Below are 21,229 nucleotides of genomic sequence, written 5' to 3'. Positions count from 1 at the left end.
AATCCTCTGCTCTCTCTTACTATGAAATATAGGTCATTACCAGGTATCCAGTCCGGTGGCGACACCAAATAATTTCAAATCTGTCGTTATCGATGTTAACAGTTCCTCAAGGTAAATGATTACTGGCCTGGATTTAGGTGAGCCATAAATACTTAATGACTCACGAAATTTAATATTATTGGTAAACTTATAACTCTCATAGATCGCCCAGTAGTGCTAGCTTTTACAATACCCTTTCTAGATAAATTATCCCATTCTTACTTCCACGTAAATACAACAAATGTCGTGTTAAACGCAGACTGCGTGTCTACACTTGTCAGAGCTAATGTATTTACTGTAAACGCTAACTTTATAAACATTATAATAGTCTCACTAACTACACAGGTTTATCTTAAATACACTGAAAAATAAGAAAATTATCAACTATATTATGACAATAGCTAGATGTTAGGAATAATGCGGTTTAACTACATATATCTTAGCTGTTGAGCCTGTTATTGAAAATACTGCTATTGCAATGATCCTTACACTATTATAGGTGGTTGATTTATGACATAACCATGGTCTATTTCTGTTTATGTATTGTCGTCTCTAGCGATTATTATTACGTTATCTTTGTGTGTAGTTGATAAATAGGAAGGAATCACTATTTTCCTTTCTTTATATTAAAAGCCAGTCTCAATTTGAACAATTGTTTTCTGTCATCCTTAAAATGTCGTAGCAAAGTTTGATTTAAATCTGTCCATTGGTTTAGGAACATACAAACATTGATTTATATTTATCTAGTGGGTTTACATTGCTGGAATATTCAAACGGAAACATATTTACATCTATAATATGTCCCATACTGTTTGCAAAAACATGTTTCAGCAGCGAGAGCCTACTGTATAGATGAACACATGGAGACTTAACCTGGACATAATGTGATTTAACGAATATCAGTACGATTGGTATTACCGGCTTAGTGAAGATTAACAAATAAAATCTTTTAATGACTTCTCTAATCCAATATATTAGTAACTATCCCACTGCACCAGGTCAGGGGTCTTAAGGATTACGCGAGAATTAAACGTTTTATGTCCACATGACTACACGTCTCCAATTTATATCTATATCAAATTATTCAAATGAAGAAGTTAACTGCCACTAACGTACTTGCTTAATTTATTTACTATACTTAAGAAACATGATAGTGATACATCAAAAGTATGAAATAAATAAAATAAAACTTAATCATACTAATATTATAAATGCGAATGTTTACTTGGATGGATGGATGTTTGTCTGAAGGTATCTCCGGAACGGTTTATAAAACGGTTTATATATTATAAAACCTTGTGTGCCGAACCCACGTGAGTGGGAAAAGGCCAGGGAGATGATGATAAAAATGTATATGTAAAAAAAATAATGAACGATGATTGAGGTGAGTCAAGTCTATCTTGTATTAAAACGTCCTTTAACAATTTTTATAAATAATATGTCGATCATTCGCGCGTAAAGTAAATTACGTGATGTCACAATTCACGTTATAAAGCCGCAACATTTCATCATATAGGAGTAATTTTAAATGGCAATCGCAGACACGACCACAGCGCGACACGTTATTTAAATCCTTCAAATGAAAATCGACTATAAATCTGATTCAAAACTGTTGTTTTGATATGTATTGTGACCACGATACGGAAATTACTTCGGATGTTATAACCACAGCTTGATCCACTCCTAATTATAATTTTAATTGGACTACGTTCATCATCAGCTCACTATACGTCCGCACTAAGGGACTCGGAGCTTACCCTAAGTTAGGGGTGACTAGGCTATAGTCAGTCACACGGCAAAGTGCGTGTTGGGTGACTTCACACATATCTTGGAATTTCTTCGCAGATATGTGAAGATTGCATCACGATGTTTTCCTTCACCGTAAGAAAGTCGAAAAAAAATGTACATATGTAAGGAAATAACAAGAACAAGAAAATAAGTACAATGCATTAAAAGTGAAGGTAATAAAAATTGCAAAGTTTAACATTCTTTTTCAATTTAAAAATTCTCTTTGAATTTTAGTCAGACAGGAGCATAAAAAATTCATGAGTCGCTTCACTAAGACTGTCTTGTGACACCACGGTACAATTTTAATCAAGGCTCCAGGGTAATTAAAGTATGTAAGTTTACTCATAAATTTAATGTTGTTAAAAAACCTATACTTATTTTTACTGGAAATCTCTATGAATTTCCCTCTCTTTCTAGCTTCTTTCCCATATGGTAGTGAGGTCAGCTTTCTTTGTTCATTTCTTTTACTTCGCTCTATCCTCAATATGAATTTTTGTAGATATATTTCTTGTAAAATACGTTTTTCAGCTAATTTTATTTTAAAACTAGCTATTACCCGCTACTCCGTCCGCGCGGAATAAAAAATAGAAAACGGGGTAAAAACTATCCTACGTCAGTTTCCTGGTTCTAAACTACCTGCCCACCAATTTTCAGTCAAATCGATTCAGCCGTTCTTGAGTTATAAATAGTGTAACTAACACGACTTTCTTTTATATATATAGATAGATTATTTCATTTTATGTCACCAATTTCGCAAAATAAGTGTGCAAATGAAATACTGTAATGGCCGCCTTTCAATTTGACATTCCTTTATTTATTTCATTTAGACGTTTGATCTAAACGAGGTAGGAAACCTATATGGCGAGGTATGCATTTTGATATTATTAACAATATAATTGCACCAAGAAACTCAATATCATAAATGTTCTCACAAATCGAAATTGCACGTGAAAATATTATAACAATTTCGCAAAGGCACGCTGCAATCTATCATAGCCGTGCAGATGATGTATTGAAAACAACACAATGTTTTGCTATTGCAAATTCACTTTAACAACTTCGTAAATAAATTGAAAATAATGCACAAATGTGTAAAAATAATACTGGCAAGATTGATTTAACAATCTTAGAGAACAATAACAATCGTAATAAAAAAAGTACAACAAAACGAAATCGATAATTGTACAAAAAATTCAGTTCTAGGTTTAAATGATATTATTAATTTAGTAAAATATACATCATAAACTTGTAACAAAGGTTTACCTAACTCGGATTTAGGTCGACAAAAAATACAATATTACCGTTTGTTACAGAGAATACAACGAAGAATATAATATTATTGTGGTAGAATGTATTCTATTTTTTATGTTTTACTAGCTGCTTCCCGCAACTTCGTCCGCGCAGAATTAACAAAACCTACTTATAAAAATTAAGTATAGCTAGTGTTACTCGGGAATAGTGCAGCTTCCCTACAGTGAAAGAATTTTTCAAATCGATTCTGTTGTTTCAGACACTATTAATTGCAAACAGACAAACAACCAAATTCTTCTTTATATTACTAGTTTAGAAGTATAGAACAATATTAGAAAAATATGAGCAAAAAAAAAAAGAATAATGAAGCATGTTTCCGGATTCAAAAGTTATAAAATATGAAAATTTAAATTTTGAATTCAATGTTGTGTGGGATATGGAACGATAACAAATTTTTTACGTATCATACTTCCATGGTTTTCATTATCGGTTAAATTAGATTAGAAAGAAGGTTCTTTCTAACGCTTGTATTTATTAGCGAAGTGCATGAAGATTGGGCTCTTTAAATAAACTAAGGCAGGTTTTGTAGCTTATATTATTAATCTTACTTAATATAAATTCGTTTGTTATATTTTATAATTTTAAATGAGGTTTAAATTAAAGAACCTTTATCCGCCGCTCGCTTGCCGCAATGCACCAGCGCCCAAAATTCGCATAATTTCGGTAGTGTATTTAAAAAGCTTTGCCGAAGATATGCTGCTATAATAAGATTCCTAAATTTTAAAATGTTAATTTAACATGACATATATATGATTTAAGTATTACCTTCATAAAAGTTGGCTGAATCTATGGATTTAATATGACAGGCATATAACCATTTTTATTAAACTTGCAGCCTTTCTAAGCTAAGGATTTGGAATGTTATCACATTAGTTAACTTATCTAAGCAAACCCGTTTACTGTCTTTTTTAAAACAATATATGTTCATTAAAATTTTTTTTTTTGTGTAATTTTTAAAGAATTAGCAATTACAATTGTAAAATTACAAACTCTCCTCTACCTTTCGAGCGAAGGGAGAATCAAACCTCTTGTTCTATATTTAAATTATACAAAGTGCTTTGTAAGTATTATGTAACATATTGCCAAGGATTAAATTCGAACATTATTGTGGGTTAATCTGTTATTAGTACACGAAGCAGTACACTTGAATACAACCGTGTACAATCTAACTTTAACTGTTCGCTGGAGGCATGTTCTGTAAACACACCTGTCGGAGTGGTCACGAATTGAAAATCAACTGCTCGTAGTCATGCGAGACTTTAAAAATGGAAAACGACTATTCGCGAATCGATTGTTACAAACAGGAATTCTTGTAAAATGATTTTAAAAATTAAATATTCAATTTATAATCTCAGAATGGATTGCGGGAAAGATAACATGATTCAGAAGGAAGTGACTATTGAAATGTCGAAAGATCGATCTGAAGGATGAAAACCTGGTTTGTCCATCCTATATGAGTGGGATACCCTTATCCAGGGATATTATCAAGTCCAACCCTACATGATTGAGATATACTTATCCAGGGAGATTATCCAGGCCAACCCCATATGTGTTAGATGTCCTTATTCACGAAGATTATCCATACCGACCCTATCTGAGTGGGATATTCTTACCCAGGAAGATCATCCAGGTCAACTCTATATGAGTGAGACATCCTTATTCATGGAGATTATCCAGACCGTCCCTCTATGAGTGAGATATCCTTATCCAGTGACATCTCAGATTTAGGCGAATCTCAGGATATCTTACTTAAGATTTTAAATTTAGTGAATTTCAGAATACTTATGAAATTATTGCATGTGCTGTTTACCTCAAAGAAATGTTGCATTAAAACTTACGTAACATTAAGAATGTTACGTGTTGTTTAGACCATCTTGTATGTTTATTTCTTCTATTTAGTTGAATGCAACAAACAAGAAAGGTGCATAATTTAAATGAACCTTTAGAATTATATGTATTGTTATTTAATGGACCAAAAATAACGAAGATAATCAAAAGGTAATTGATGAAATTAAAGTCTCTGCGACGCGTAAAAGCAATTAGAGTCCAGTTAACGATTTCCATCTGACCCAATGTTTGCTATTAACTTGACACAAGCAATTTATCTGTTGGCAACATTTTAGTCCTTTCAGCCGTACGGTGTAATCCAATTTGCGTGTGCCGGCACGCGTGGGACGCAAATCACGCGACTCTATTCTCAATTTACACAAACCAGACGATTCGATTGTTTTTAAAAAATACAATTTACATGCGTTTGGTAACAAAAAGTTTGCAAATGCCCTTTAAATTAAATAATTAGAAAGTCAATAATGATTTATAATTTGTTTGAATCATTAAAACCTCTTTGTATTTTTTTTTGGTTTAGGCGCAACTCGATTCGCAACTCTATTTATCAATCGTCTATCAAATCAGTATGACTGTATCTTTATTTTTGGACTCTATTTTATAAAACACAGTAATAAACAACATAACTTTTAGTTTTGGTCCAGTATTGCAATAGCTGCTTTATTATTGATGATATATGTTTTTTTTTTCTAAAGGAATAAAAATTAAACAGAACTCAATTAAACATATTTCGTTTATTTTTAAAACAGCTGTACCATTAAAGTACAATAAAGGTTCAAGGCCTATACATGAAATAAATTTCAAATCTTAATTTTCAATAATAAACAAATATAAATAATTTCTACTTGGGGTAACCACAAATCTGAATTAAACGTAACATAATATCACAGATCTTAGCATGACAAACAACTTTTAGGTTAAAAAATACAATATTTATAACGAAAAAAAGCCACGACAGCAAAACATTTAAAGAACGAGTAAAATTATGTTTACATACAATATCATCTTTATCGGATTAAATTTTAAAATGACATTTTTACATTCGATTCATTTCGCAATACAAACTACATTTATATTACCAATTGAAAGTAAAAGTAAAAAAAATAATAATATAATACATCGATAAACCACTACAGTTACATTACCAAAATGGCAGTATTCTTCATCCTAGTATTGACAGCAAGATTATTTGAAATTATTTACAACTATAAAATATTGTTTTATGTCTTTTACTAACTCCTCAATGAAGTTTATTAATGTTTAAGTTGCCTTAAATTACTTACAAATATCAAAATCCGTCTATTTACAATAGGCCAATAATAAAATAGATGGCAAATAATACAAGAATTTAAAGAAAAAAAAAATAGGTAAAACTTAATCATTATTGAAAAAACTTCCATATTTTTTTATTTAATTATAAATTTATAAATATAATTAAAATAAATTATAGTTAAAACATAAAGCTGAATGTATATGAGAGATTCCAAAAATTTCCGGAATTAAAAAGTATGTACTGTAATCTTCGTACCTAAAATCTAATTATAATTACAAAAGCTATGTACATGTACATAAAAATGAACGCAAAATATGGTGATTTCAAACGTTACTAGAGGAGACCATTTTTATTGTTGAACAAATTATTGCAGTTTTTCGAAGTAACATATTTACATATTGTATGAGCCTATTCAAACTTTATCTAAATTCACAATTATTAGAAACCAGCGGTTGCCGACGACTTCATCTGCGCGAAACAAAAAATATCCTAAGCCTAAACTCATAAAATAATGTATACACATCTATTAAATATTTATTGTACAAAGTTGATTTGTAAAAAAAATACTTTGCACAAAAATGCAAAGCAACTTAATTAAGCAAGAAATTTTACATAAGTAAATAATGATGAATTATTCATGAAAATTATGAATCATTGAAAACTGTTCTAATAAATTACAATTACTTATATTTCATTAAGTTGTGATCAATTGAATATTGTCATTATGCTCCACGGGAATCATTGCTTCGATAGATTTCTGTTTAACCTATATTTAAAATATTTACAGTCTTCACAAATTGCCTTACAAATTAATTAATTTGGAAATAATTATCTATAAAATTTGTCTGCTGTTATTTCTGTCTTCTACCGGCTTGAGTAATCGCAACTTTTCACCCACTGGTAACCTGGTAATAAATTTAATATCATCAATATCTCTGTGCACACTCATACTAAACTTTTGAAAATTTTGTTGCATTGAAATATTCGTTTTGATTGATTTTTTTTATAACTAAAGAGGTATTTGTATTGGATACTAAGGACGTCAACAAGCCTTAGAAACCTGCCATAACTTAATTTCTTTTACGAATCGCTGAACAGTAATTAATACATGAAAATATTTAGTTGCAAGTACACATACCTGGACCGTTTTTTTCTTCTGACTGTATCTGCAGGAGTCGCTTCGATACAAAGTACAATCAACCGCGTACTACACGAATATCTAAAATTAAAATTGACAAATAATTACTATTTTGTATACTGATATCAGTAAAAGTAAAGTATTAAAGTTGTTATAAAAAATTACGTTTCTTGGTCTAAAAGTTTGTTCGAATGTAGTGATGAAGCCAATCCAAATTTATCAGCGCTACTGCTATGCCATGCATCACAATACGCGTCCATTGCGGGTTCCCCATTAGGTCCAGCACCATGCCATACCGCTTTTGTTGGCCTACAAATAAATATCATATAAAACATTTTTAACCTATTTATGTACATTTTTAAAAGTAAAAAAGTACATTTTTCAATTACCAGTTCGGATCAACTAGAACATTTTTTCCACTGAAGCTGAAAATTCTCGGAGCGTGTGCAAAAAGTGCACCCGATCCATCAAACATTTCACCCCATGAGTTGAACAAAACGTCGCCTCGTGTATTCACTACAGGTATTTCTCGGTCCACCCAACTCACTATAGAATCAATAGTTTGCACTCTGGAAAAAAACTAAAGTCACTACGAAAATACTTTTACAGAAATTATTTTTTTTTTAATTTAAATAAATAGTTCGTGTTATAAATTATAATAACGGTAGATTTTAATCTTTCTAAGGAAATACTGAAGAAACCTCAATTTACAAAACAGCATAAATGGTTCTTAGTGTAGTACGTTACTTAGTGTTTACACCGTTCGACATAAATGAAAATTCTAAGTTTATTGCCATAAAGAACAAAGTTATACCTAGAAGATATGAACGCTCCGAAAGTCCCTTCAAGACCGGCTCTTTGCGCTTGTCTCCGGCACTCGTAGTTAGTACTGCTGACGCCGTGCATATCGCCCGTGTGCGGTTCATTTAATGCAGCTAAACGCAACTAAAAAAATGATCAAACATAATGCAGAAACTCAAAACCCTAAAGAAATCACAAATATCGTTACATTAGTTACCAAATAGTTCAAATTATATATCGCACTGTATGAACCATTTACAGATCAAGAGTCGCAGATTTTTTAATACTGCTCCCAATTATGGTTAGCGACAGGCAGTGGGTCAGCCGTAAAAATTAAGTCAAAACATTAAGGTTTATAAAACCATCTGCGCCGACTCCAAATGAGTGGGATAAGTATACAAGTAACATGCTTACCACTGGACCTTCCCCCGCGGGATTTTTATGGTGCACAAGACTTGAAGTTTCCAGAATATTCTGCAGCGGAGTTCTAGTCGGAGTACCGTTAGAAGATGATTGTATTGCCAATAGTGATCCCATCTACAATACCGATGTAATTTAAAATAGATAATATACTCCGAGTAATTTAAATTAAAATGTATAAAAATTGAAAAACAGTTAATGAAAGATCTCTTTATAGGTTATAAGGTTATTTATAGGTTAAATAACCTTTTATAGGTTATAAGAGATCTTGTTAAGAAACATAACTAACAAAATAATAATAATTCTAGAAATAAATAATTTCTTTAGACGTATATACAAAAATTCAATTAATAAAATTAAAATTCAAACATCTATCTAAACAAAGTAATGTTCATCAAGTTTAATTTAAGTGTATTTTTTATCTGAAGACATATTCGAAATAAGAATGTACTAGTACATTTAGATATTTGTCTTTGCTCACCGCTACATATTGCCAGCCGTTGTTGACACGAACAAGCAGAGCTTGCTCCTGGATGATATACGCCAAAGTACCTCGAGGACAGGCTATGCCGAGCTAACAACATAATATTTACACTCTCTACTCTCTTATTCATAAAAATGTCAACCAACTCAATGTTAAAATTTTCACAAATTTAAACATCGATACATAGATAGATAGAAAAGGATATTTAAATTTTGCTAAATTATTTTATACTAGCTGACGCCCGCGACTCCATCCGCGCGGAATTAAATAAAATACTTTATTAGTAGCCTATGTGTTCTTACAGACTATGCTCCACATCTATGTCAAATTTCATCAAGATCCGGTGAGCGGTTCCGGAGATACCTTCTAACAAACATTAGTAAAATATATAACTATTAAAATAAGAAATGAAAACTAAATGTAATTTCTGTACTAGGATAAAGAGAAATAGTTATTACACGGTGATATAAGTGCCTATTCGCACTTAGCTTGAAGACGCGTGACTGTGAAGTGACAAACAAAAGATGCTGTGGGCGGCCAGAGCCGCGCGGCCAGAGCCAAGATTCTGGCACAGATTTCGAACATAGTCTGGGAGAACATATAGGCTACTAATTGAGTTTTTTTTCTTAATTCCTCACGGACAGAGTCGCGCACAAAATCTATATTATATATTATTATTTTTATTATTATTATTTCTACAAAATCTTATATCTTCTAGTGTGATGAAATAAATAAAAAGCTTACTTTTAGTAAAGATTCAGTTGACTTGAACAGAATTGTACCGACAATTGCTTTTCCTTCTTCATCATCATCGAAGTCCATGTCGTCCTGTAAGTTATCTGTAGGATCTCGTAAACCTATTATAAAATACAATAATTCTTTACTCATATCTAACGTCTGTTTTTTCGATTATTCTGATTGATATTTAATTTTGAATGTTGGTAAGCAATTTTTTCAAAAGTGGTTACGCAGTAAATTTTAAAATCATGTAAAAAATCACTATCTTTATGATATCTTCTGAAGCTTTGAGCTTTCCTTTAAATTACCAAATCAAATAGTTATATTTCCACAGTGTAAATACGGTAAACATACAATTATTGGGAAATAATTTATTCCTTAGTAGAACATTAACAGTAGTACAAATTGATTTAATTGTAAACTAATTAATATAATTAAGAGGTGAGTTCTGTACGTGGCGTACAAATTGATGTCAATTATTATTTTAATTAACACAAGTGCAAATTGTTTTTAATTAGTACTGAAATTAATTTTATCTTTCTTATTTTAATACCTTCTTACATTTTATTTCAACCCAATATCAACCAGTCTGCATACTTAAGCTTTTTACATATGATACATAGAAATGTATCCTAATAAAAGTAGATTGAATTTAAAATGTCTTGCAATTTTTATATAAGTTATAGTAAGTAGTGACCTTCACTGGTTGAGTTGTGGACAACGTTTGCCATTTATTAAATGAATATGCCTTAACTGGACTATTAAGGATTATCGCGATATCCTTACATAGGTCACTAAATCTAAACAAACTGGATATTGGGCTCTAAATATACTGTTATCGCAACCTTATAGCCAAGAAGCGAAGAGTTTGTTTAGATTTATTTAATGAGATAGTGTATGACATTTATAATGGATACGTTCTAATTTTACAAGATAGAATGTAAAAATATAGCATGAGAAGTGGTTAGAATTAACAAATAGTTTGATATTATGAAAAAAAAAGCACTAAACCGCAGTTAAAAGACAAAAATATAACCAGGTTTAAAACTAAAACAATGGAACTCACCGTAAAGTTGCTGACGATTCTGCATGAGTTGATTTAAGCTTCTCAGTATTTGCAATGCGTCACGTTGTTTACCTTAATTTAAAATATAAAATAAAATACATAGATCTCAAAAGATTTTTCTGTATTCCACATATTTATAAATGTCCCTTGGTTCAATTTCAATTTTATTATGACTAAATAAAATCATACCTGGAAATGGTCCACGGCGGTTAGTTCCTGGGGTATCAGTTAACATTTCTGGTGTCTCGTTGATGTAACCAGGTCCCGGCGCACCAGGTGGACCAGGTGGTCCCGGAGGTCCAGGCGCTGATATGTACTGGATGTTTGCCGCTGGCGTTCCAGGAGGACCGGGAGGACCTCTGGGACCTTCTTTTCCAGGTAGACCTGGCGTTCCATCATCCCCTCGATCACCCTTTTCTCCTTTAACCTTGGTTGGTAATAAAAAGTTAATTTCTGGTACTATTAAGTAATAATTAGTTAATGAAAAAGTGATTGGTACCTTTTCAAGATCAAATCCAGAATCACCCTTTTCACCCTTAGGTCCTTGGGGACCTGGCTGACCTGTTGCTCCTGGAGGGCCCTAAAATAAGGACAATAACATAAACTTCTTTACACACTTTGACTTATGTTATCAAACGAAAATTTGATTTCATGTCTTACTGTCCATCCTGGCAGACCAATATCTCCTGATATCCCATTAGTGCCTGGTATTCCAGGAGGACCAGGAAGTCCTGGTGGACCTCGAATTCCAGGTGAACCTGGGTGACCACGTTTTCCTCTTGGACCAGTTTCACCTTTATCACCCTAGCACATATAAATACGTTAGTCGCAATCATGAATAATGCACAGAATTTGTTGCCATTTTGTTTGTGTTTGCTTTTATTGGTGTAGATACCTTTGTCATTATAACGGCTTCATCCCTTGAAATAGCAACTGGTCCAGGCGCTCCCGTTTCACCTTTATCCCCTTTAGGTCCAGTATTACCCGCTACTCCTTGAATCCCAGGTAAACCAGATGGTCCTATATCACCACGTTCACCGGGCTTTCCATCATTACCCGGGAATCCTTGAGGACCTTCAATACCTCTTACACCTTTTTCACCCTAAAGTACCAAAAACATTTGGAAGTTATTGAGGACAACTGTAGATTTTCTGCCGACCAGATTAAAAAATTGGTTTATGAAAATCAATAATATTACATAATTATTCAGGCATATTTTTCAATTACGATAAAGCTAGGTTAAGGTGTATTTATCATAAAATACTAATTTAGTCTAACTACCGCTGACAGGTAATTACCTTTTCTCCTCGTTCTCCTTTTTCCCCTTTCCCCCCCTTTGAAAGGGAGGTAACGTCACGCAGCCCTGCGAACATTATTTTATCATACATGTTATTGTTTCGTAATATATCAATAGAGTTTACGGAAAAGCTACTTTTAACGTGTACACTGAAAGAACAAATCGCTACCGTACATTTCACGAACATGTTAAATAATAAGTAGCGAACCGTAGGTAATTTATATTCAGTAAACGTTATGGAAAACATATAAATACAAGTAGAGTTATTAGTTGAGGTTTTAGGGTAAACGAGTATGTTATTACGTATGCCGTAAGAAAAGGTTTCAGTAATAATAGAAATGAAAATGCTGCTACAATTAGTAAATGTCATACAGATAAAGTTTGTTTTGAAATATTAAATAATTTGAAAGTCGCCGACTGAACCAACTTTCGGAAAGTTCTCATAAGTTGCTGGGAAAGTAATTTTGTGACCGAGCCGGTATTAGTTGGCAGCGGTAGTTTAAGTTTTGTGACTTTTTGCTCCAGTTCACTGCATGATTAAAAAATAATACTTACCCGGTCGAACTAGTCCAGTTCCAATAGAGTTTTCTAGTAATGTTGGACTGTAAGGAGCAGGTGGACCTGGTGGTCCTCGAGCACCTATACGAAGGAGATTACATAATTACTATGAAATTAACAGGAAATTTAAATATTTTTCGTCACTTTAATCACCGAATTATTTAAACTATTTGTTCATTTTTGGCATTTAAGTATTGTTTTAAAGAAAGAAAACTTTACTCAATCACTTCTATCTAAATAACTATTCTATTTTATAATTTTACGAATAAATTATTTGTAAAAAATTATAACTTTTGTTAAATTTTAAGAAGAAAATAAAAATTATCCTAAAGTTGAGCGCAAATAGTGAGTATAAATTATTATCATAGTGGGTTATAAATTTTGATGGTTCAGTTAGTTTTTCACCTTTCTCGCCCTTCTCCGCGGGGCGGCCGTGCGGGCCCGGAAGTCCCGGCAAGCCGTCGCGGCCCGCCTGACCTCGCTCGCCTTTGACGCCGTGTGGTCCTCTAAGCCCAACATAACCCTACAAATTAAATGAATGAGATTCTTTTGGAGCATATCCTTTTTATTTCTAGCTTTCAAACAATTATTTTGACTATATTCCTTTGTTATACCGATTGTTTCGAATAGAGTGAGTATTAAATGTCTCTCATTCATTTGACAACGGCGAAGAAACAATATTCTTATGGATTCAAACCATAAATCATATAGATGTCGTTCCTTCAATGTTTCGAGCGTAGAAAGAGTAGGTAAAAGTATACGGTAAGGTATCTTACTTAGCCACCATAAAGAAGAGCAATGGTTTTATGGATTTTAGATATGTATGAAATAATTACATTACGTAAAAATGTAGTGGTTTAACTTACCCTTTCGCCTTTATCTCCTTTTGATCCATGCAAGCCTTTTTCACCCTTATTTCCTGGGTAGCCTCTCTCACCTTGAGGACCAGGTAAGCCCATTGGCCCTCTGTCTCCCGGAGCACCAACTGTTCCGCGATTACTAGACCCGTATAATCCCGATGATTCCTATTTAAGTAGAAGCAGCGATTTACAAGAATTTAGAGAACCTGGTCATAGCAGTATAAATATAAAATGTACGGGAAAACATAAATAAAAACAGATATTACGATCAAGTTGAATAGGGTTCAGAGAATGAAAGTAAATTACATAGGATTACCTAGAGAAGTTCAGGGAAAAGGACCACTTAAATCAAACGAAAAAAAAACATAACAAGCTCGGAATAATTTACTATTAAAGCCGAAGAGACTGGTCCCGGTGGTCCAGGTGGTCCTGCCGGCCCTTCTGGTCCCGGCGTTCCATCCGCTCCTGGATCTCCCTTTGGTCCCGGTTGGCCTTCGATGCCCGGTGAGCCGGTTTCCCCCTTTTCTCCCTGGTCACCTTTCATACCAGTGGGTCCAGGAGGCCCCGGATCCCCCATTTGACCCTGAATAACAAATTCAGTTCGATAATCACATTTACTAATTAATCAAGACTAATTGTTAACATTAAATTCTCATGTTCGATGAAAGGATTTAGTAACTCACCGTTTTTCCTGGCGCTCCCGTAGTACCATCAGCTCCCGTCGGACCTGGAGGTCCGGGCGGACCCTTTATTCCAGGTATAGACTCCAAAATGCTCGATATATCATTAGGTGTACACTGACAATATTCTGATAGCGGTAACTGTAATATAAATCAACTATTAAATTGCAAGAAAATCTGTTATTTGTTGACAAGGATGTATCAATTATACACTAAAATTGAATTTATTATACCGCCACTAAATTGTGATAACCTTAATTCAAGTGTTGGTAAATCTCAACAAAACAATTGACTATCACTCTCATTTCGTTGCTCTCATTGTATTATCCTTCAGATATTTAAGCCCTTCTTCCACTAGCGCAACAAATGGCAGCTTACAAGCTATTGTAATATATAACAATGATAGAAAAGTTAAAGATGTAAAGATTAATTAACTTTTTGAACAAATACAAACAATACGAACGTTAGCTTCTGTCGATCTGCCTAGCTTAGTCAGTGTGCCGGATGCCAGCGGATCTCCATTCACTGTTCCATCAGTTGAGCCCTGTTTATACAATGCATTCATTAGAAAGGCAAAGGGTTTATTCTATTACCTTTTGTGTTATTTACAAAGCGCTACTGTTAGTAAATGGTTATTAAAGTTATTATGTTATGTAACACTTAATTATAAAGGTAACTAAATAGATTTGAAAGTCAGTTTGGTATAGATGTGGAAATTTTCGAGATTTAAATTGTCGTGTAGAAAATAAAAATAGCTTAGTTTATAATATCTATGAGTTTATTTTATTTCTATCCTTATTCAAACTTTATAATTGAAAATTTATACAAGATTGGAATGAGTAAAGTTCAAGGAATTTCTAAGTATAATTGATAAATCTAAGAAAAAAACATTTTTTAGGAAAACTATGATCTCAAAACATCTGATGTATGCTCATTTGATAGTTTTTCCATTGTTATATAGCATGATATATTTAAAATAAAACACATCAGTAAAAAAAAATTAGTACTCACATTTTCATCTCTTTCAACACCTTTTTGTCCAACGAAATCTGTAAATCAAACTTTATTTACAATTGAAATTATTAATGTAATTACATTTACCTCAATACATTTTGTGTTCTGCAATTATAAAATGGAAATGAGCTGTGTCGGGATCAAAACATCAAATTTTAAAAATCATATGTCGCGAAACATCTCGAGTACTTATACAACATCAATGTGCTTAACAAAGTTATAAAATCCTTCAAATTAGGCAAACGAACTTTCATAGAATAGTCAAAGTATACTAATTTGAGAGTAACTAAATTTGACAGAGCATTAGTGCTTTTATCTCATTAGAGACAAAATAATTAATGAAGTACAATTAATTGAAAGAAACTTACAAGGTGATGAGTGCGATATAACTGGCAGTCTATTTTCTTCTGGATTTACCTTAAACAATACAAATACTGTTAAACCTCTGTCCCCTTTTTTATAACAGATCAAGATTTTTTAATGATTAAACTAGTGCTTCAAGTTATATTTAAGTTAAAGTAGGACTTGCTGTTTTAATGCTAATTTTCTTTGAGTTATAAAATACCTAAATAGCTTAACAGAAGAAAAACCATTCAAAAGTAACTGTTGTGGCACAGACTGAAAAGAAGGAGTGTTTTAATAAAAAAAAAAAAAAAACAATATGCCGGTAAAAAAACAAATGAATATATTCTTCTAAAATCATTAGTAAATGAAAAACTTTCATTTATCTAACCTTTTCAATGATAGGTTTAATTAAAGTAGGGTAAGAAATATGTCGTCGACTACTTTGGTATACAAAAAGATAAAAAGAAAACAAAAAAAAAGATATGCGAGTGTAATGCAGTCAAGTCACGCCTTACATCCCCTCTGGAACGAGAGGACTTGAAGCTATACAAATAAATAATTCATACAACCGGGTAGATACAGTTGAGTCGATATTGAAGTAATCCGAATTTCGAATATTTTGCCGAGTTGAAGAAAGGATCCTAAGTATTATTGAGTTCGAATTTTATCAAACTAAATCAGCTCATAAAGAATAACAAGGTGGTCATCGATTAGGTATAACAACTTAATTCACACAGATGTATAAAAGTCTTCAAATCACACCCCTGCCATTTTGCCTATATCAATGGATCTTATATTTAAGGGCCAAAGTAACAAATTGATTTTAACTTTTTTGTGTTAAAAGCTACCTCTAATTTTAGTTAACAGCATGCACTAAACAAATACCACATTTACAGGTGTAATTGTTATTTTTTGTCGAAGTAAAAATACGTATAACGCCTATTTTCCTGTGTGGTTAAAACTTTGAGAGCTTCTCCTGAAAAGCTGTCAATTTGTACATTGGCCTTTATTCGTAGGAGCCATCGATGTATCGGAAAAGTATGTACTACACTTCCATATATATCTACCAGACGTCTTATATAAATTTACTTCCCATCCATCCATTCATCCATAGTTACTTTCATGAACAACATACAAACACGAAGTTCTTGGGGTATTGGTTGTTATTTATGTGGTACTCATGTAACAGCTAATGTTCCCTATACCAATGATAGAACGCTAATCAAACTAAAATCAACTATTAGAAATAAAAGACTATAAGTCTAAGAAAGTATAATGAATATAGAGTATTTAAAACAACAATAACAAACTAAATATTTACTAAATTCATACATATGTAATTATAGCTAGTGGTAAACATGCGTTCGTTACAAAAATACGCCTACAAAATACTCACAACTGTTTATTATTCAACGTTATATTATTATAGAAACACGTTTAGTTTAATGATTCGAGTCACGGAAGGTTCTTCCTAGGAATCATTAATTACGAGTGCCCGTTGTCATTAATCATTAATTTTAAGCAGTTTCCTCATAAAATTTGATTGTAATGATAATGTTATGTAGTAAGATAATTTTTAAAGTAATATATAGGACATTTGATACTATAAATACGATGCAATAACACGACCACACGGAAGAATGGCGTGAAGTGTGATCCACGTCTCGTTTGATGAGTGTGTGTTGCGGAAGCCTAATTTAATTCTTTCCCTTCCCATTTTTGATTACAAGGAAATGATAAGAAGGGGAAGTGAATTTGACAGAGGGGTCGCATTGGAACGAGAAATAATCTCTTTCTGAACGTCTCTTTCCTCGATTAAAGGTAGGCTTTGCATATGCATGTCTGGTGGCCACTAGATCATAAAACAAAAAAAAAAACATAGAAAGTTGCAAAACACTAATTTTGATAATTTACAATCGCAGAAAAAAAATTGAAATTATTATTATCTTACGTTTTGTGTTAATTAAATTTGTCTAAAGTGAAAAACAGTTTAACTAGATCGTGCCTCGTGTACGAATTACCCTCTTTCTGTTTAAAATGTAGATAAAGCTTATCACAAACGGTATCCGAGGACAATTAACTTGATTGTTATAGGATTTGAATTAACATTTTGTTTTCTCTATTTACTTTTGTTTGTATATAAATACAGAATTTTACAGAAACACCACTTATGTTAACTGTTGTTTGGAATTCGATTTAGAATTTTCAACTTTGGTTAATTTATTACTCTGTAACTTGATATCTTTCCTTCTAAACCCAAGTTTCCATTGCTGATACATTTGTTCAAAATTATAATGTCAGCCATTTCATTCTCCTTTGAAAAACTGAAACAACAATATATTTTTGTACCAATGTTTCAGGATAGGATTTCAGGAATGTTGATAAACTGATCTCAGCATTCTTCATATACTAAATTATTTTATACAAGATTTTACTGCCAATATTCTGATTGAGTATTTTCTCACGATGCCTACAACGTAATAAGGTGGTGTATTTCTTTATACCGCAGTCTCACACGTGCCAAGTCATAAAATTAAGTTGTAACACGTAAACAAAATAATTCAAGAAGAAAAATAAGACGACGGAAAATGTTTAATATACTTTTTTTATTGATGTTACGATTAAGATTTCTATAATTTAAAATAAATTAAGTGTATATCTATATGTTTTATATCTATATGACAAAATTATACGACTTAACCTCAATGAAAAAAGATCGCAAAAAAAGATTAATTACTACAATAATGGGTGGCGTTGAAGCGATGCATTGGCGAAAAGCAAGTAAACAAGGGACTATCATAAGAAATAAGGAAGAACAAAACAAAAAAAGACCTCCTTCTGACCACGACAATACAGGCCAAAGACTGTGTCTTTTCCTAATTAATGGTAGACTAAGAAAAAATAAAGTTTTCATTGAACTAACTGTCACACTCAGAGACGTAAATGACCACTAAAGAAGACTCTTAGCATAGATTCCTCATACTTAATCTACAATGAAATACCACTTAATGACTCTGAGTATGGCAGTTTATGCATCTAATAGAATAAATCTGTTACAACTTACAGCTCGATGAGTTACGTAGGACGTCCGCCCTTGGAGTCTTGCACTAATTTTGGCGGGCGTATCTTCATCCTCCCGTTTCGGATCGAACCATCCGAACGCCGCGCCCACAACCAATACAGCGCCTAATATCATCAACGCAAGGAAACAACCGATCGCAGCTTTCGTCGCTTGAGATATAACCATCGCCATTTTTAAATCCACATTTGTATCAATCCTCACTTAAGTTCTTTCCCCATTTTTCCACTGTTTCGTCTTTTAATACTTTTTAAACAAAAGAAAAACGAATTAAGGTTAATGATAATAGTTCCATCATTTTTTCATTGTCCTATGTTGTCACTTGTTTTGGATCTAAGTAAAAATATTACATACCAACGGGATTATATTAAAACAAAATAACAGATTAAAAAAATATAAAAATGTGTTAACTGCCATACTTAATACAATAAAAAGCATAAAAATCTATTTTTGATATCAAAGTAATGTCAAACATTATAATATTAACAATTGATTCGTTTTGAACGTGCGAACAATTACATGATGTTCATTATAGTGTAGTTGAACAACAATAAAATAAGAAACATTAAAACTATTTAATTTTATTAATAAAATGAAAATAGATCATGGTAGACAAGAAAGGTCATGTGGTTAGACAAAGCCTATAAATTGAAAGCGAAGACATGTCATGTTGGAAACGAGTAAGATAATACTTGACAACTGAATACTGTGTGAACATAGAACTTATCTATATAAAAGAATTTTACATATTATAATACTCAGAATTTTAGTTTTAGTACCCGACTGGTTTCTGCGGCTCGTTTTATATATAATAAGAATACAGTCAGTAGGGGTTAATAGTTTTTAAGTTTATAAAGAGCTTGACTACATTTATTTACGAGTAACAATGTCTCATTAATAAAGCAAAAAATTATGTAATAATGAAACATAAAATATGCTTAAACAGATTTATTTTGAATTTTCCTTAGTCCCTTTTTAGACCGTTGTCAAAGAAATGTGTGGTTCTATTTTAATTAAATTAATTTCTACATTACAAGTATATTTATGCGACAATCGCATGACTCAACAATTAGCACAGCTCTATAATGAAAGAAATTAGAAACCGTATAATGACATAATCGGGTTGTTGAAACTTCAAAATATTTTCTTCGACAATTCTTTGAAATATTCTTTATCAGATAAAAAAAAACCTTGTAACTATTATTTTGTGCATGTTTATAACATCTTACTAATACTATAAATAGGAATGTTTGGACGTTTGGATGGAAGGATGGATGGATGTTTGTTAGAAGTTATCTCCAGAACGTGGATCTTGCTGAAATTTGGCATAGATATAGAACAGAGTCTAAAAGAACACATAGGCTACTAATTTGTTTTTAATTCCATTCCATCGGAGTCACCGGCGATATTTATATTTGTATTTATTTGTTACAACTTATAGAATTGATAAAAAGGAACAAAAATAATCTATAAAGTTTTTAATTTCAAGTAGAAATCATGATTATTTATAAGTAAAATGCTGAGTTATACAAATAGAAAGTATTTCTTGGCATGACGCGTTATTTTCATCATTATTTACATCTTAATATATACGTTCACGAATGAATTTGATAGCATAACAATTGATAAATAAATTTTAAAATACCCAAAATCGGCACTGTGTACAACATTGTGAACAATTTTAATATGACCCAAATGCCAAATTAACGCACACCTTGCTCCTACCAATTTACGCTTTCGTAAAATAAACGACAGATTGTGGAAAATTTTCCAACAACTAGTTTTAAGTTAATTAACACAAAACGATGTCTGCATTTTTATTCAGTTGGATTATTCCTACGTTTAATGGAATATTTGGTTTTCTGACTAAGGATTATAGAATGTGTGAAACAGATGTCTAGCTAACATTATTATTGCGCTTTTAATGAAATAATTAATGTTAGCTACTTAATTAAATTTACACTACGTTTTGTAGCTACTAATAGTACTAGTTTAGCTTTTAATACAAATAAAAAAATATCTCATTTTGTTAGTGGTCACCTTAGTAGTAATGCTAAACGCTCTAATGACTATTACGACATTGTGATATCGTCAAACAAAAACAAATATCTATTGAGAATTCATAATATATTTACTAAAAAATTTAGATAATTTACTTGTATATTATAAGAGAAATACTGTATCGCTTAGTGATGATTATGTATTTAATATGAGTGTTATTTTAGAAAGTGTTAATTATAAACTGTGACGTCATATTTTAATAGATAGAGGCTGCACAAATGACCGGGTCGCTAAACAATACGCGCCGGCCTCCAGCGTCGGACGTAGGCAGAGCTTCAGGGTGTTGCTGAAGCGTTTCCGACATTAAACATTTCCATTGTTCATAATACAGTACGAGAAATATTATCTTAGTTATACATATATAAGTTCTTTTTCTTGTTAAATACGAAGTTGGTTAAATTGACATGATAAAGTTATTTCATTTGAGAGAAT

At 32.1% G+C, this 21,229-nt stretch overlaps 1 protein-coding gene across 1 annotated transcript; it reads right to left on the bottom strand.

Annotated features, from left to right (window-relative positions):
• Positions 1–6,989: 6,989 nt before the first annotated feature.
• LOC106713704 (collagen alpha-1(I) chain) lies at positions 6,990–20,406 on the bottom strand. The gene is made up of 24 exons (XM_045680338.1): positions 20,382–20,406; positions 18,722–18,939; positions 15,681–15,729; positions 15,310–15,347; positions 14,762–14,842; positions 14,302–14,439; positions 14,007–14,201; positions 13,625–13,783; positions 13,164–13,281; positions 12,756–12,839; positions 12,202–12,266; positions 11,799–12,005; positions 11,564–11,707; positions 11,403–11,483; positions 11,093–11,330; positions 10,904–10,975; positions 9,844–9,956; positions 9,097–9,189; positions 8,610–8,732; positions 8,209–8,339; positions 7,784–7,963; positions 7,560–7,703; positions 7,395–7,475; positions 6,990–7,161 (listed from the first exon to the last, which is right to left on the bottom strand). The coding sequence occupies exons 1-24, from the start codon at positions 20,404–20,406 to the stop codon at positions 7,089–7,091; spliced, it is 2,850 nt and encodes a 949-aa protein (XP_045536294.1). The 3' UTR covers positions 6,990–7,088.
• Between the last annotated feature and the right edge of the window lie 823 nt (positions 20,407–21,229).

The sequence above is a fragment of the Papilio machaon genome, chromosome 12 (assembly GCF_912999745.1).
Source record: "Papilio machaon chromosome 12, ilPapMach1.1, whole genome shotgun sequence".
Classification (NCBI taxonomy): Eukaryota; Metazoa; Arthropoda; class Insecta; order Lepidoptera; family Papilionidae; genus Papilio; species Papilio machaon.
Note: the sequence above shows the minus strand (reverse complement) of the source record. Positions and strands in the feature narration are given on the sequence as shown.

Bases quoted from the DNA above. Each gene is read 5' to 3' on its own strand.
- LOC106713704 (XM_045680338.1), bottom strand. From the start codon at position 20,406: ATGTTGTACACAGTGCCGATTTTGG. The intron at 8,340-8,609 runs GTAAGCATGTTA...TCATTTTTTTAG, and splicing joins CCGCGGGGGAAGGTCCAGTG to TTGCGTTTAGCTGCATTAAA. The intron at 7,704-7,783 runs GTAATTGAAAAA...ATTTATTTGTAG, and splicing joins GTTCTAGTTGATCCGAACTG to GCCAACAAAAGCGGTATGGC.